This window comes from Lissotriton vulgaris, chromosome 1_1 (genome assembly GCF_964263255.1).
Source record: "Lissotriton vulgaris chromosome 1_1, aLisVul1.2, whole genome shotgun sequence".
Lineage (NCBI taxonomy): Eukaryota > Metazoa > Chordata > Amphibia > Caudata > Salamandridae > Lissotriton > Lissotriton vulgaris.
In genome coordinates, this window is record NC_141685.1 from 420,370,274 (window position 1) to 420,387,947 (window position 17,674).

The 17,674-nt window shown below is 40.9% G+C and overlaps 1 protein-coding gene across 1 annotated transcript in view; it reads right to left on the minus strand.

The window, feature by feature from the left end:
* Nucleotides 1-17,674, minus strand: part of C8B (complement C8 beta chain) — a 313,544-nt gene that overhangs the window by 148,428 nt on the left and 147,442 nt on the right. Inside the window, exons 4-5 of the mRNA XM_086952797.1 lie at nucleotides 1,365-1,506; nucleotides 916-1,048 (exon numbers count right to left, since the gene is read on the minus strand). Of these exons, the coding sequence (XP_086808923.1) occupies nucleotides 916-1,048; nucleotides 1,365-1,506 (275 nt within the window). The remainder of the gene's footprint in view (nucleotides 1-915; nucleotides 1,049-1,364; nucleotides 1,507-17,674) is intronic.

The window sequence follows — 17,674 nt, forward strand, 5'->3', positions numbered from 1 at the left end:
TTCAAAATACCCTCTCACGCTAGAAGGAAACTCCCAGAGCATTAGGGCCATTTGTTTTTTTTGTTTTACAGAAACAAGCCGCCACTTGGTTGCTATATTTCTCTGTGTACAAAATAATATTGCACCTGAAATGGCAGGTACATGACTGAGAGATGGTAGAATACAGGTGAAACTGGAAATTTCAAGAAACAATAGGAGGCCATGCATTTATGCTTGTAAATGTTAATTTTGGGCGTTGATGGTTTTCTTTGGGTGAGGAGTGGGGCTTCATTGGCCAATGTGCATGTTCAAAGTTTTGAATTCTTAAGAACTGGGGATGATCATAATTTTTTTTTGTCTGCAGATAAGAGCCGTGGCAAATCCCTAAGTCATTCAAAATGATATGCATTTGCTTCTGCCTGTCCATAAAGAATAATTGTGGGCATTAGCGGGCAGTATGCAACAGCGGGCCCCAATGACTCCTGCAATAACGTTAGCCCACTCACACTGCAATGGGCCGTCTATGTTTCTGGTGCCAGAGTCATTCCGAATGGCTGTGCAGCAGATACCACTTCTACTTGGTAGAAAGTATTGATTGACTCAGAAAGGCTGAAACAACCTGTCTGTGAGCATCTCAACCAGTAAGAACATTTCCTTCAAAAAAGCTGAGAGATTTTTTCATTCTACAAGGCACCGAAGGCCCTCTTTGTTATAGTCCACCTGCAGAGTGTATTTGGACATTATTACCAAACTATAAATCTTCTGTAGACTAACTCCACTTTCTGGTGGAACTAGTGACCTGTGAATATAGTGAACTGTGCCTATCCATTTCTAGTTGTGAATAGCACATTCTATTGAGTGAAAACACAACCACCATATTATCTTACAATAAGCAAGCAAACACCTTCAACAGTAGTACCGTGTTCGTATACTTACCTGTGGGAGGTAGCTGTCTACATTGTAAGGTTTTCGAAATCTGGTGTCAAGGATATAATTTGGTGAACACCCACCAGCATAATACCTGTGATCTAATACTAGGCCTTCGTATTGATTGGTGAAGATATTTAATCTGAAATGACAGAAAGAATATGCAATTCAATCGAATCACATTAAAGTAGTGCGTCAAAATCATTGCAATGACTGTACCGTTCTTGTTAAATTGTTTATTTACTTTATATTATTGACCTTTGATTTCTCAAACTCCTACCCTTGCATTCTTCAAAATGTTAGCACGTTTATGTGCGCGAGTGTAAACACAGACACACATACATGCATAATAGAAGAAACCCTTAATTTAATGTTTACAACCATCTATAATCTATGAATAAATTGTCCTGCTTAGCAATGTTTCTGTCCTATGACTGCTTAATTCTAATGACACTTACCCACTGGCGAGATTTTCTATTGCCCAGTATTGCTCCATCTCATTGGTGCAGGTTCGAAAAACTTTTTTACAATTTTTTTCATCGGACATATCGCCACAATCATCGTCTCCATTGCACTGAAGTTTCCGTGCAATGCACCGCCCTAGCAAGCAGGTGAAGAAGATCTATATTACAATTTCATTAACTGAAAAATCTTACCAATTCATAACTAAATGCATCTATTAAATAGTACAAGAAGAACGTAACAAAATGTGACGTTTTTCGCAGTCAGAGCCATTTATCTTTTTAGCCTCCGCTAAATTGGAGGGTATGCCCTCCTAAAGATTGTACAGATAGCTCAGAAAATCGATGCAAATTGACTTTGAGACATTAAATAATCTTCCAGAAAAGTTTGGGATTGAATTGTGAAATTTCCATTATACTATCTGTGAGAACGTGTCTCTATTTCTGTGGTTATCAAATGTTTGCTTACCTGTATTGCTGGGTTCTGGACTCTGCACAAAGGGGCTCTGCTGTCGAACACCCGCTTCATGAGCTCCTACCTCTAAATCATTGTAAAAATGGCTAATCCCCTATTAATATATTTAACTATAAAGTAAAGCCATAGTATATGGTGCAAGAAATGAACCAATGGTATGAGAAGTTACACGTAATGTGTGGACTGCAACAACATGCCTTTGCAGTATAAATCCGTGTAGCCTTATTACTGCAGCTTTTAAACCTGCAGGAAAATATGTAAAAATAACCCTTTTTGACAGGAAAGAACCCTTCGTTTAAACATTAAATAAGACACCCATAAGGAGGCCTTGAAGAGCACAAGGTAGGGTGCAAGGTCTTTACAAGTGATATATATATATTTTTTTATTGGAACACGACAAAAACCAAAGTACAAAGAATAATATTCACATAATACATAATTCATGACAAAATATCTGTCCCGCAATTTGATAAAAGATGAATACGAGCATTACACAAAACAAATAAAGCAAAAAACTATACAATAGAAAATATAGACAGAAATAAACACAACATAGAATCTTTAAGCCTCATAAAAATCTGAAAAAGTCCCCCATATTTTCCATCCTAATCTTTTTCTCCGTCTTGATTCGGATAACGAAAAGAGACTCCACTCTAACTTATATAATTTGTATAACTGTGCTTGCCATTGTTGGAATAGTGGAGGTTTTTCTTGAAGCCACTCTACAGCAATACATAATCGAGCTACTGTCATTATAAAAAAAATATATATATCGAAAACGATAAAGTTCATTATTTTGACTATCCCCAGAGATCTTCCCTAAAATCAACATAGATGGGGTAATTTTTAAGTTGACCTTTAAGATTATAGACACAAACTTTTCAATATCTTGAATAAATTTTGCAAGTGTCGGGCAACAAAAGAAAATATGTACACTATCTGCATTATCAACTTTGCAGCGAAAACATTTGCCATCATGTCCTCTTCCCCACTTTAACATTCGAACAGGTGTATAATATAAATCAAACAAGCTTTTAAGAAATTGAGCTTTTAAATTAGCAGACATCAAAACATCTTTAGACAGCAAAATCAAATTTTCAACTTCAATATCATTGTCTCCGAGTAGCTCCCTCCACTTTGCTTGTATTTTGACCAAATCATCAGGCTTCTCTTCCAAAAGCATACGATAGAGAACACCAATCTTAACTTGTTGTGCAATACCCTCTACAACTTTATGTTTTTTTAGGGATAATTTATGTCTTGTAAGATAGTCCCGTATTTGTAGATACTTAAAAAAGTAACTTCTAGATAAACAGAATTCTCCACACATTTCAGAAAACGACTTACATTCACCTACCCTAGAAAAAAATCTCCCAAACAAGTCACCCCTTTTTTTTTCCAGATTCCGAGCCGCTCCATCCGAAAATATCATGGGTAAAAATCTAACAGAAAAATATGGAGGGTAATATGACAGTTTCATTATATTAATAAGACCGGCCGCCCACTTCCAAGTTTTATGGGCACTAACAAGAACCTTAAATCGAGTCCTTTTATAATAATTGCCATCAATTTCATTGAAAAACATTTGTTTTGAGTGTGTACCCATCAAGATCTCAAATATGGAGGGATAACTATTTGTGTGCTCCGTAGCGTCTCTTATTAACAGAAATCTAATTTTTAACAAAAAACATACAACATAATATAAAAAGAAATCAGGCACCCCTAGCCCTCCCCTTTCTATGGGTAAAGTAAGATATTTCATCGCCCGCCTAGCTTTGCCAGGGCTCCAAATGAATTACAAGTGATATATTAAAGCATTTAGGAGCATATTTACAAAAATAGTGTCAGAGCGTGGGTTAGCTCTAAAATAGCTAACGCACCACTCCGTCACTTTAGAAAAGCAGGGATGAACCGTATTTACAATAATATGGTGCTCCCCTGCGTTTCTCCCTGCGCTTGTGCTACATTTAGCTGCCTAGCTCCAAAGCAGACATCCTTGCTGCTTAGTGAAAGGGTGCCTCGTTGAGGGAATGATTGTTTATGTGCAGAGAGTTGTCCCTTCCCACACATAAACAATCAAGAATGGCGATGTGCAGAACACATAGAAGTTGCAAATTGTCATTTTTTAGGTCTCGCTCAGCCAGCGCGCATGCGCTGCACGGAGAGCATTTAGTAGCTGCTTTGGGAAATGCTCCCAAAGCGGCAACCAGCTCTCTAGAACGCACCCAAGCACGTGCGCTGCTGCGCGTGCATCCCTTACGTGCTTCGCGTCATTGCAATCACTTTCGCTTTCACAGCGATCGTGATGGTGATGGCTTTCTCTTTGCGATTGTGGCTGGTGGGTACATATACACGAGGTAAACAGTGTGTGCTACAGAGAGAAGCTAGCTCTTCTCATCTGTAACTCCCTGCATGACTTTCACATTTCTTTTCCCATCCTTAGTACATTTTCTACACCCCCGTGCCTCCCTCTGTTGTTTCACTCGGTCATTCTGTGTTCTTCACATTTTCTCGTCTCCTTTTCACGTCCTTATTCAATTTTCTACTCACCCGTGCCTCCCTCTGCAGTTTCACTCGGTCAGCCTGTGTTAACATTATCTCGGTGCCTCTCTTCTTTTTCTAACTTCTGTTCCACTTGTGTTTTCTGTTTCTATTTTTGACCTCACTTTTCTCTAGAATCTTATATCTAATTTATCTCTGTTCACCTCTGTTGACGCAATGGACTGACACAAAGCTGTGGCAGCAGGAATTCATGTTTTCCTCACCACATGTATGTACACCACGGGAGTGGCCCTTCCTTGGCACCTGGAAGGTTACAAATTCAGTTGTTTTCTTCTGCAAGAGGTGATCAAACATGGCACCGTAGCTCAAGGTTCTCCTCTGTGCAGTATATTTTTAAATACTGCAAGGTTGAAGATTTCCTACTAGCAACTCTTCCTCCCTGCTAATGTGATGAACCGCAGGTGGCTGTTGACCCTTTTCTATGCCTTGTTGTTTCTAACGAAGCCGAGTACAGTGACGGACCGACCACTAATTTGATATGGTAAGAGTGGACGGGCTGCATAATGGCTTTGGGGCTGCCACCCTGCTCGATTAGAGCTTATTCACTGTAGATTTGCACATTCCTCCTAAATATTTCAGATTTTTGTGTTTCATCTGCAAAGCGGCCACTTGGACTTTGCTATACTCCTCTTGAAAACAGTGCATCAAGGATGTTGGCTCGAGAACAGATACAGAGTTTGAATAAGCACTGAAGAAAAGTCAATTTAACTAGTTTGTAGCTCTAACTGCAGCAGTAACTATCAACACTGTTGTCTGCCCCTTACAAATTTTTGGCTGTTCAATTTAAACACGGTTATAATTATTCGCCCTGCATGAAATTGATAACAGACACTGATATGACAAGCCTGTACATTTTAATTCCCCAGGTACCAAAGGCTTTCCCCCCCACTTATCTCACCAGGTAATAAAACAAAATGTTCCAGTGCACGCGCTTAAGAGAGAGGTATTTGCCTGAGGGTAGACAGTATAAATCAGTGTATTGCTACACATTTTCTCATGTACTTTCTCGGTTGGTCGATCGCTTTCTTTTTAACGTGATGTGCAACTACTGCTAATAACGGGTGATTGGTGCATTTGAGGAGGTTGGAGCCGCTACTTTAATTCTGTCCTTAGCCCCTGTGCCATCAGAGAGGTTTTTTGTCTCAGACATGCTTTTTAAAAGATAGTCTTTTGCAGAAGCCATTAAAGGCGACATCCCGTCCGGTGCCCACAATTAATCCTAGCGGCACACCTTTCTTCTCCCCTGTGTGAGGGCTGATATCCTCATCAGCATTCTTTTTGTTTTAGGCCAGATTAGTGTGTTTTAGGTGGCGAATCACATTAACTACTGTAGGGTCGTCCTCTTTTGTGATTTCCTTTGGAATTGTAATGTAAACAAGCATTGGCATAGCCACTAGGTCTTGCCTTTAGGACCTTGTACGTATTTAGCTATGCAGCACAATTTCCTTGGTGCAACAACATCTACTTTTGCATGGCTAAACACTTATAAGGTCCCAAGGGCGAGACCTATTGGCTATGCCAATGCTTGTTTATGATTGTTTATCTGCAGGAAGGGACACCTTTGTTGCACATATACAATCATTCATACCGTTGTGCTGTTGCAGAATGCAGCACACATTGAAACAGCAATTAATTACATTTTACTCCTCATTTCGCCATGTTAAGATCAGGTTTTCCCTGGTCTTAATTTTGGCTCTTCCCCATATTTACACCACCCTTGTAAATATGGGGCAGCACCAAAATCAATGGGAGCGGTGGTGGAACACCCACCGCAACACCCATTGCCCATCCCTTTCATGCAAAGTATAGTGTAAATGGGTGCCTTATTTACAAGGAAGCATGAATAAATAAGGCAAAGCCCCTATCGCCACAAGAATGGTTCCTGCGGAGATAGGGACTTGTAAATATGCTCCTTAATGTTCGCATGTACCTACAGTGACTTGCCCTGAAAAGCTATTACATTGTGGGCGAAGAGTGGCCTGGATGCCAGACCTGGCAGCCATGGTGCAGCTAAGCTCTGATACAATTTTCAACTTTTCCTCTTCTATGGTTGGATCAGAGGGCTTGATGCATGGCACTGATGCCAACAGTCCCAGGAAGTCACCGAAGAGCAGGAAAATGGCTCTTGCAGCACCATTCGGCCTCCACCGCAGTCTGACTAACAGAGGTCTACTTTTGTCAGTGCTGAGGGATTCAGCTGGACCACCCTATCATGAACCATTGGGGTGTGGCAGCCCGCATCTCCCTTGGACCATGGGTCTGACTCAGCCCCCTTCTCACTTGCGAGTCAGGGCTGTGGCCTGACTGGAACTAGGTGTGCAATGCTCCATGGAGGGCATAGGATACACATGCACCTTTCTGGGGTCACATGCTTTGCACTGCCTTCTCCCAAGTCCTACCTGGGCTGACCCTGTGCGCGAAGGGGCCCAACCTGGGAGGTGAATGACTTCTAGCGCACACTGATGGTCTCTCCTCCAGCCCTGCGGTAAGAGATAACTTCAGAGGCCGCCTATTTATGATATGGCTGATTGGTGTACAGGGGCAACTGGGGTGGCCAGCTGCATTGGACATTTGGCAAACCCCACACCACCTCCCATTGAAGGGGGCCATGGATAAATGGTTCAATTGTGGCCATCATCACAACCACTTATACCACAACCCAAAAGGATGCACACGCCTGTGTACAGGTGCTTAAGTTCCCATTCTATGTAAGGCTTTGCCAGCTCCCCACTCTGGCCTTTGGATTCCAAACAGTGAGCTAGGACTCTCGGACCTCTAGACTGCTCATGCCACCACTATGGCCTGTATGGCCACTCTGCCCTTGATGGGTGAGACAGGCCTTTGGACTGTGCAGCTGCTGGTGCTTGAAGCACCTTATGCTGGTACATCTTCTCGCTCCCTCAGCCTTCTCCTGACTAATAGGCAAACAAAAAGACACCTGCAGACCCAAGCATATAAAGCTCCTGGAACCCTAGATCAATCATTAAAAGCTTTAACCTCTTTGTGTTCCTGTGAACCCCACTCCATGGATTCAGTTGCTGTCTCCTCATGGCTGCTGACCCACTTTCCAGGGATAGTGGTGCCCCAGATAAACTGGGCATGAGTCTAGCAGCAATAGCGGATTCCCACATGGCCTTTCACAACCTGACCAATGATCTTGCTCTCCTTTGAGAAGACCAACACAAGCTGTTGGAACAGGTCAGCACCAAAGAATTACGTTCTCTTACACAAGATCTGTCAAAACAAACACAATCTATTCTGGAGCGGCTGGGCATTGCTAAGACCAGGCTGAAGAATGCAATCTGGTGTTCGTGTAGGAATTATATCCGTATTGTTGGTCTACCCAAAGGGTCAGATGGAGATAACGGACTACTTTCCTGGAGGATTGGCTAACAGGTGAAATAACCACAGGCTCGCTCTCATCCTATTTTGGTATTGAGGGGGCTCACAGGGTCAAAGCACAAAGCCCGCCCCTGGGCATGATTGCCCAGATCCTGAACTACCAAGACAGGGATGCCATATTGAAAGCAGCCGCAAGCATAGATTCTTTAGTATGAGACAATCCAAATGTGATGTTCTTTCTGGACCATGCCTTGGCAATTCAGCATTAACAGTCCTCTTTCAATGAAGACAAGAGGAGGGTCAGAGACCTGAGCTTTCGATATGCTCTCCTTTTCCTGGCAAAACTACAAATCTCGGATAGTTAGTGATTCCATTTCTTTATTAAACTTGAGGTGGTGGAAAACTGGTTAAAAACATTTGACGAAAGCACAGGCACAGAATCCCCCTCTCCCTCGCATTCCAATCTGCATATGGTTAAAATTTTGAATACTGTTCGGGAGGTCCATCGCTGTGGTGTCAAGTGGAACGGCCCCATTAGGGCCGAGTTCAAAAGGCAGCGGTGGGAGGCAGTGGCTGCAATCCCCTGGGTGGCAGAGAGGGGTAGGTTGCAACTTTCCTAGCATGCTGGTCACATTTACTTACTCAAATTGGGACAGATTCCAGATATCCTAAGTACAACTACAATAACCCTAATATTTGGTAGATTAGGTTACATAGTCCTGTCGAAATGGTGATACCCTCAGGGACTTTTCATGGCATGAAATATGTCGACCAACATTCTCACTTTTTTGTGAGCTGTATCATATCGTTGTCTCCAAAACAGCCACCCTTTGTTTTTATTTATTAGAAAAGGTCCCACATATTAAAACTTTCAGGGTCTCTCTTATTTACTTTTATAACAGACTTACACCAATCTGCACACATAGCACCTCCACTTCCACTTAATCACAGCGTCTTTTTTAAAAAGATCTCCAGCAAGGAACACCCTTAAGGGGCCTGTTGGCAATTGCAGCGCCAGCACAGCGAGTAGCTGCCCAATGATAAAACATGACACCCATCTGGGTGTATGAGGGCTCTTGCTTCTGAGCAATCAGATTACCCGCGATCTGCTTGCTCTGACCTCTCCCACCCTACTTCATTTTCTGTTTCCTTTTCTGATTCTTTTAGGATTTTCATACTCCACTTGTATACATGCATCCTTGACGGCTCTTTCGGGGTTCACTGACAACATATTGATTACCAAAACATCTACAAGCGAGCATATAGATTCAAAAATAACTATGTCAAAAATATCGCATTTCTATACTTATATTTGAAGTTACAAACATATTCAAAATGAATATATTTGTCACTAATATAGTTGTCTAAAATATCGATTTTTAAATTAATATAAATTTGAATACCAAACATTAATTAAATAATATTTCAAATATAATAAAATTAAGTGTGTTTAATTTTCGGGACGAAATGTAACAATTGTTATTTTCAAAAATGTAAAAAAAAATATATATATATATATGTAATTTAAAAGCGCGCACGCTTGCATTGTGCATTTTAAACTCCACCTGTGAACAAGGCAAAAGGTTGCTGAAACGCGTAAGGAGAAGGAGTGCTTACTGCGCTGCTACACCTGTGAATAAATGCTGCACTCTGGTATTGGGCCTCACCGTTGTTTTTTTGATGGTTGTCAAAGGATGGCTCTCTCCGGGACCATTGTTTGTGAGGCCGCCCTGCAGGGTCTGGGGCTCCTGTGCCCGGAGGCATTGGTTTGGAATTTGATTCTGGAGCTCGACTTACTCGCCATCACCAGCCCACTTGAGGATATGCTAACAAGCTAAAGTGTGATGGTGCAGGAAGGGATTCAGGGAGGGGTGATTCCCCACTCAGATCGTGCCGGAGGACAGGCATTGGCGCAGGGACATTGAGACATTTGAGCACTGCTCATGCCGATTATTCACTTGACAACGTGAAAAATTAATCCCACTAAGAAGCTGATGCAGGTACAAAAAAGAACTTTTATTTAAAAAAGCATATGGATGTACGAAGATTCCATGCAGTACTATGCCAACATAAATGCATCATGGGGACTGTAGTTCTGAAAGACTGTCATGTGACTATGTAATTTAAAAGCGCGCACGCTTGCATTGTGCATTTTAAACTCCACCTGTGAACAAGGCAAAAGGTTGCTGAAACGCGTAAGGAGAAGGAGTACTTACTGCGCTGCTACACAATAAATGCTGCACTCTGGTATTGGGCCTCACCGTTGTTTTTTTGATGGTTGTCAAAGGATGGGTCTCTCCGGGACCATTGTTTGTGAGGCCGCCCTGCAGGGTCTGGGGCTCCTGTGCCCGGAGGCATTGGTTTGGAATATATATATATATATATATATATATATATATATATATATATATATATATATATATATATATATATATATATATATATATATATATATATATATATATATATATATATATATGTAGTTATAGTTAGGATTATTTTGAATAGGGAATTCGCAACCAACATTCTATTGTGAATAACTTTAACGCCGGTTAAGGAATCAGCCTGAAAATTTCCTGAAATTTGCCTGGCGGCGCTCTGGTCCTTCCCTGAAAGTTTGGGGAGGATTCGTCAAGCGGGGGCCGAGAAAAAAGGGGAACCCAAAACGTGTTTTCCCCATGTTAATTTCTATAGGGCGGTCGACCTCATTTTTAGCCCGAACGGCTGAATGGATTTCCACCAAACTTGGCAAAATTGTAGGGACTGGTAGCCCGATGTGCCTCTGCTATGTCTCAAGATATGTGCTCCAGTGGATTTTGAGTAATTTAGGTTAAAAAAAATATATATATCTATAAGCGCGCCCCGGTAAGCGCACCGGGGCTCGAACTAGCGCGCTTAGCGAGTTCGCGCGCGGAAACCTGATTGGCTCTCGGTTGTCTGTCAACATTCCAAACAGTCCGGAGCGGCCACCATCTTGTGTCTCGGTAGGATCGAGACACAAGAGGTGGCAAAAACAAAGGGGGAAATGACCAAAAGGGGGCAGAGTAGACCCCTCCTGACCCCCTAGGTTTGATGTGGGGGCCATAAAAGGGCCCCGCGGGGCAAAAAAAAGTCTTTATTTTTTTTTCGATTTGCACAGGGGGAGCGCCCGGTACGCGCACCGGGGAGCGTACCGGGGAGCGTACCATGGGGGATAAAGAATGACAGAGTTTTTAAAAAACTTTAGCCTTTTTTTATAAATTAGAGGTAGTTCTAAAAAAAACTGTTTTTTTTCTTCTTTTTGTTGTTTTATATTTTTTTTAATGTTTTTTTAACATTTTGTACTTTTTTTGGCTTTTATGAACAGTTTTATATTTTTTTTGTTATTTTCATGGGGAGAAACAAAAAACAGGGAATTGTAAACGACTCAACTGGAGCAAAAAAAAATCAGGAAAAAATATTGTTTTTTGGGGCAATTGTGGTTGTCACCAGCACGGTTGATGAGCTTTATGCTTTGCTCACCATAGGTGATGGTCTTACAACAAAATATACATGTGATCTTGTATTGACCAAACTGGGGTTGTATGTTTGGGAGCATCTCCCTTGTCTCTGGTCCCGATGGAGTGGGTTGCTTTCTTTTGGAGGTGCTGGGTGAAGATTCGGGAGGGTTTGTGGCCAGTTCACGGACCTCTGCCGCAGCATAGTTGTTGGGATGCCTGCGCTGCCTGTGGCGAATCATGGTGTTATTGCCAAATGAGTATTTTTGTTAGGGTTCCCCCTTGAAAGTTCCATGTTACAGATTAGGCAAGTCACCTTTGGCGCATTCACCTTTTTGAGGCCACTTGGGATGGAAAAAAAACCCCATACAATGTGTGGCTTTGGCCTATATAGGGTATTGTCTTCTGGCAGGTATGTCCTCCTCCCCTCCTCCTCCTCCTCTTCCTCTTCTTCATCTCCACCAGTGTGGTGTTGTGGTGGTCCTCTTGGTGGTGGTGGTGGGGGGGGTGGCTGAGATGCTCCTGCTGCTGCTGCTACTGAAGCCATTTTTCAGTCCATAAAAATACAGAGAGGTCTTTCAACAGGTCTTCTTCACTCAAAGTACAAAGTGAGAATGAGGAAAAAAGGTGGGGGCTATCATCATTAGGAAAAAAAACTGTCCTGAACCAATGAAAAGTGTTATTTTTAGGTCACATGACCCGACGCGCTTATGCTACCCGCCCCCGGGCGCGGCCAGGGGCGCATCACGTAAGCGCGTCGGATGCTTACGCTGCGCGATCGTATGCGCAAGAGTGCTTCCGGGTGCGTTTACGCCGTGCGTATAATGCGGACGCGGCTACGCGATACGTCACGATGATGTTTTCGAGAGGCAAAAGCGCTAACAGGACGCTCACCGGTACGCGCCCTGGGGCGCGCCGCAAGACTGCGCTTTCCGGTGCGCTCACCGGGACGTGCACCGGGAGCGATTCAGTGCAAAAAAGTAAAAAAATTAAAAAACGAACAATATACATTAAAAAAATTGTATTACATAAATACACATTATTGGATTCATTATAAAAAAAAAATCATAGCTATAGAAATTTGCTATTAAAAACCTTTGAAATTCACTGAAAAAAACAAAGGTTTCACACCAGTCATAGTTAGGAATTAACATTTAAAATCCTATTAAATTCACTTTAAAAAACCTAGGTTTCACACCAGTTATAGTTAGCTGGAAATTTTACTGACATAAAACCATTGAAATTCCCACGTTATAGTTAGTTGGACTCACTATAACTTGCGTGCCTGCAATGCACTGCTGATGACGTCACATATTACATCACTCATGACATATAAGTGCATCTCAGGCAGAGCCTGTAAATTTGGTGTTTCGACAAAGGAATACAAATCTGCATTTGATCTATCTCCTATTGCCATAAAGGGGCATTACACTTGCCGGTCGGAATTTGTGGTTTATGTGCTCCAATGTACTTGTGGGCTCAAGTACGTTGGTAGCACTAAGCTACAGGCCTTTAATCGAATACTCCAGCATCTCAGGACCATTGTCAACTCTGATGATAAATACCCGGTGGCTCGGCATTTTGGCTTGGTCCATCAGAGGAATGTGAATCATTTAAGCTATTTCATTATTGATGGAGTCCCTAAGAGTATCAGAGGTGGGAATAGAGAAAAATCCCTCAGACAGTTAGAAAGTAAGTACATTCTGCTGTTAGATACGAGAATTCCGAATGGATTAAATACGGGAGAGGATCTTCATTGTTTTTTATAAAACCCAGGCAATATATTTGGCCATATGGGCCAAACTTCTAGCTACATTCAGTCCCCCCGAATCCAGCCACTAGCTTGACTTGACTCTGAGAGTACTATTCATAAATTTTGAAATCTAAGCTAAGCGGTTTTCATTTTCCATTGTATCTATCCTATGTGCAAGTATTTTCACTGTATACCATCACTGCCTGTGAGTAATTTCCCCTGTCATAAGATCATCTCTAGTTCCATATTAATTGGTATATGAATATCATTGTCATAAATTGGTATGATTGATCCGTCTGGGTCTGCAATTTCCAAAAAATTATTATGTAGTATCCGTTGGGATATTATTAAGGCACTATGTCCTAATGTGTGTTCCCTCGAAGAAAACTCTTGAATTGTGTAAATATATGATTGTGGGATACTAATTTGCTCATCACTGTAGCCACATTATCTATACAGGGCTTTGGGTAGTTTTTAATATTAACCCATATACATGTAAACCTCCTAATAGGGTGCAACATGGTGGGGCTTGAGCTTTCCTTCACATTTTCCCGATTTTTCTTTTTTGTAATATTTCGGCCAGCCACATATGAGGTACTTTAGGGTCAGGGACCTGACTCTTGAGCTGGCTATATTTGCACTTTGGCACTTTATTTAATTTTTGCACTAGGGTTTGGCACTTTTGGGTCTATATCCATTAACACAGTCATGTGAGCGGGCTAATTTGATAATGAATACTATTTTGCACTACCATCCGGTGAACCTAGGATTCTAACATCGAATCAATTGTGTATATAATATATGAAAATAGACATGAATAGATTAGTAACTTGTAAATATTGTACAGGTAAAGGTCAAAGAAAGCGTTGAAAATTTGTATAATATTTGGTGATTGTATCATATGTACACTTAGGCTATTTTCTAATTGTATATACTCATTTTTTTTACCTTTGTAAATATGGGTCTGTTTTCGACTGTGGATGAATTACATTTCAGTGCTTTTTCAGTTTCTATCGTTGTGTATGCCCAGCCTTCTGTGTTAATTGGTCACCCTTTATAAGCATTTTCATTGGTTTTGTCTGGCATGTGATCAAGGTCACCGTGTAGTGACCGAAACGCGTCATGCTGGCGATTTCGTGTGAATAAACCACTTTAATTTCACTTTTGCGCTGTGGAGTGGTCTGTACCTGTGGGTTTCGTTGATGCAGATTGGATCTTGGTCCTTTTGCTGATGCAGCGGAGCAGGACTGTGAAGCATATATCTATATATATATATATATATATATATATATATATATATATATATATATATATATATATATATATATACACATATACATATACTAGCAGCCCGCCCCAGCGTTGCCTGGGGCAGAAAGGGGCTGGGGGCAGTACTCCCGCCCGACCTCCTCCTGCCCCGACTCACTCGCGCCCCGCTCCCGCCCCGACTCACTCGCGCCCCCCTCCCGCCCCGACTCTCTCGCGCCCCCCTACCGCCCGACTCACTCATGCTCCGACATTTTCATTTACTGCTGCCTCCCTCTTGCCTCCCCCTGCATCACACAGTCTCACTTTCCCTTTCCTTACCTGTGCCGCCGCTCCTCACTGCACCGCCCTTCTCCTTCGTCATCACGCACGTCGCATAGCGGCCAGCGCTAGGTCCCGGCCGGCGCTACTTTGAGGGGACTACTTTGTTTACAAACTTAATTTTTTTAATTTACTTTTTTTTTTAATTTATATAGCCTATGTCCATCTACACACCCTGACATTTTCATAGATGTATCGGGTGTGTAGATTGGCGCTGTGGTTCCCGAGTTTACCTGGCCAAAAGGTGCAAGTTCTCTCTTTATAATAGTAGTATAGATTACATATATCTAATGAAATAATATCATTACATAATAATTGTTAATTTATATTATAATTTACAACTTTTTTAATGTAATTATAGAAAAAATAAATATACATATGTCCAATAAGATAGTTGTATTTAATAGCAAACCATTTTAAATACAATTATATAATGAAACAAAATAAAAACATGTAAATTTACTAAAAATGAATAAAATATTAAAAACATTAATAACAAAAACAAATCATAAATTTAAATAAGCAAAAACATATTAATATAAACGTAAATAATATAAGGTAAACTACAAAATGTTAAATTAATACATATACTATTACCCCTACAATGTATATAAAGGTAGACAAAGGCCCAAATTAGGATGTCGGTCGGAGTTGACCCTCACTGACGACCGACACTGTCTTGGTGTGGGAATCAACTGACCGTAGGTTGGTGGTTCCGAGCACTGTATTACAAAGTGACCACACATGGTACAGTTGCAAGCTCCTATTTCCCTATGGAAGCTTGTGTGGCAGTCTGAAACCGGCCGCAGCACAAGCTCCCATAGAGAAATGGGAGTTTCTGTAAATCCCTGCACCGCGTGGCAGGCTCCTCACAGTGCTTGCCACGTGGTGAATGAATTTACAGGGGGGCCCTATAGATGCCCCCCAGACTCCCAACCAGAGGCTTCAGAGGCATGGGGGCCCTGCTAAGGGCCCCCAAAGTCACTTTCCGACTGGCTTTTCATGTCAGAAATCCCAACATGAAAAGCCTGCAGGAAACCGACATCATCATCCAGATGACAGAAACAGCGTACTTAGAGGATTATGTGCAGTCTCCGACTGGACGAAAAACTCGTTGAGGCCATCGGAAACCAGTCGATCAGACCGGTCGGTTTAAACTCTGACCACCTACAATGTAATTAGGCGGTAGGACTTTAAACAATGGTTGTCGGTCATAAAGCCTCCACCCTGTGGACGAAAGCTTTCTAACCGACATCCTAATCAGCCCCACGGTGTCATACTCAGGAGGTGTAAAATGTACTAATCCCACTACATTCATTACAAGCAGAGAGATACAATTAACTATTCCCACTCCACTCAGTTCAACAGAAAGCAAACCCTCGGATTGCAGTGTGGTAAAATGTACTATTCCCACTCCAGTCATTATAACAGTATTGTAAGAGTTGGATTTTGGAGGGGTAACATTTACTATTCCCACTCCAGTCAGTGTAACAGTAGGGAAAGTGTTGGATTGTGGAGGGGTAAAATGTACTATTCCTACTCCAGTCAGTACAACAGTAGGGTAAAAGTTGGATTGCAAAGTGAAAAGTTTACTATTCTCACTCCAGTCAGTGCAACAGTAGGAAATGTGTTTGATTGCTGAGGGGTAACATTTGCCATTTCCACTTCTGTCAGTGCAACCGTAGGGAAAGTTTTGGATTGCAAAGGGGTAAAATGTATTACTCCCACTCCAGTCAGTGCAACAGTAGGGAACGTGCTGGATTGCGGATGGGCAAAATGTACCATTCCCATTCCCACTCCAGTCAGTGCCACAGTAGGGAAACATTAAAACAAATAAAATATCTGGAACAATATGAAATTATTTTAAAAAACGAATTAAATCAAAATGTGAAAATGTAAATATGTTAACTAAAAAGACAAATATATTTAATATTAAAAAGTTTAAAAAATAAAAACATATTACAATGTTAAATACATATCACAAATACCCAAAAATATTATTATAAATGCAATACAAAAATAAATAAATTATTTATTAACAAAAAAAGATTTATTACATACATTTAATTTAGTTACTTACCATCCTTTAACCACACAAAACTCACAACCTGCACCTAAAACGTACATTTAAGAAAACATTTTATACACTAGCAATATAAATGTTAATCAACTATTTTAATTAATGTATTTTCCACAGTATACCCTCAAAAAACACATAACACATAGAAAATTTAACAGAACCTTATTTACACAATTAATATAATATATTCTCAAATTCCTCACATCTAAAATCCCCCAAAAAAGTAATTTCATAATAAAAATAATAAATGACTTTTTCTTTTTTGATATATATGGTGAGCGATCCATTTTGATGCATTGGACAACTTGACTATTCTATTACTGATGCACTACTATTCCTTGGGGTGTTATCACTTAGACTTGGGTGTTGGTTTGTTGGCTATTTATTTCCACATCTTCACATTATTTAGCTCGTGTCCTAGGTGGATTTGTATACTTTCAGTGCATATGAGTGCACCCTATTGTTTACAGCACCTTCTCTCTTTTGGCTTTCTTTCACTTCCCTTCAGTTCATCTCATCTTATTTAATTGACTCTTGGTTTTTAACTAAATTTGGAAATTTAGTGATCGAATAAATTGTAAAGTTTATTCTGACTAACTAGTGAATATTGTCGCAGCCCTTTTGCAAACTGTTATATTAAGTGTGGTGATTTGGAACGATCATTTTGCAGAATCCCTCCTCTCCTGATGGTTACCACCAGACTTAATATTTACTTTAACGGTGAATGGGATGCCACTTTGTTTTTACACTGTTTTGATGTGATTTAACTTAAGTGGAATGAAATTAGATTATATTTAGTGTAATATTTACAGCCCTGACGAAGTCTTGGGTCTCTACGACCGAGACAAAACACGTGTTGATAGAGGTTGCTTTCCTATCTCCTGATGAAGATTGAATTGAAAATGACAATAAATGAAGAATAATGTGAAAATTTGAAATCTGGAACTCAACATTTGTCCCTTTTATTGGATATTGACGAACTCTTTTAGCTCAGGATTTACTGTCTATTTTTATAGCTTTACAGTTGTGGCT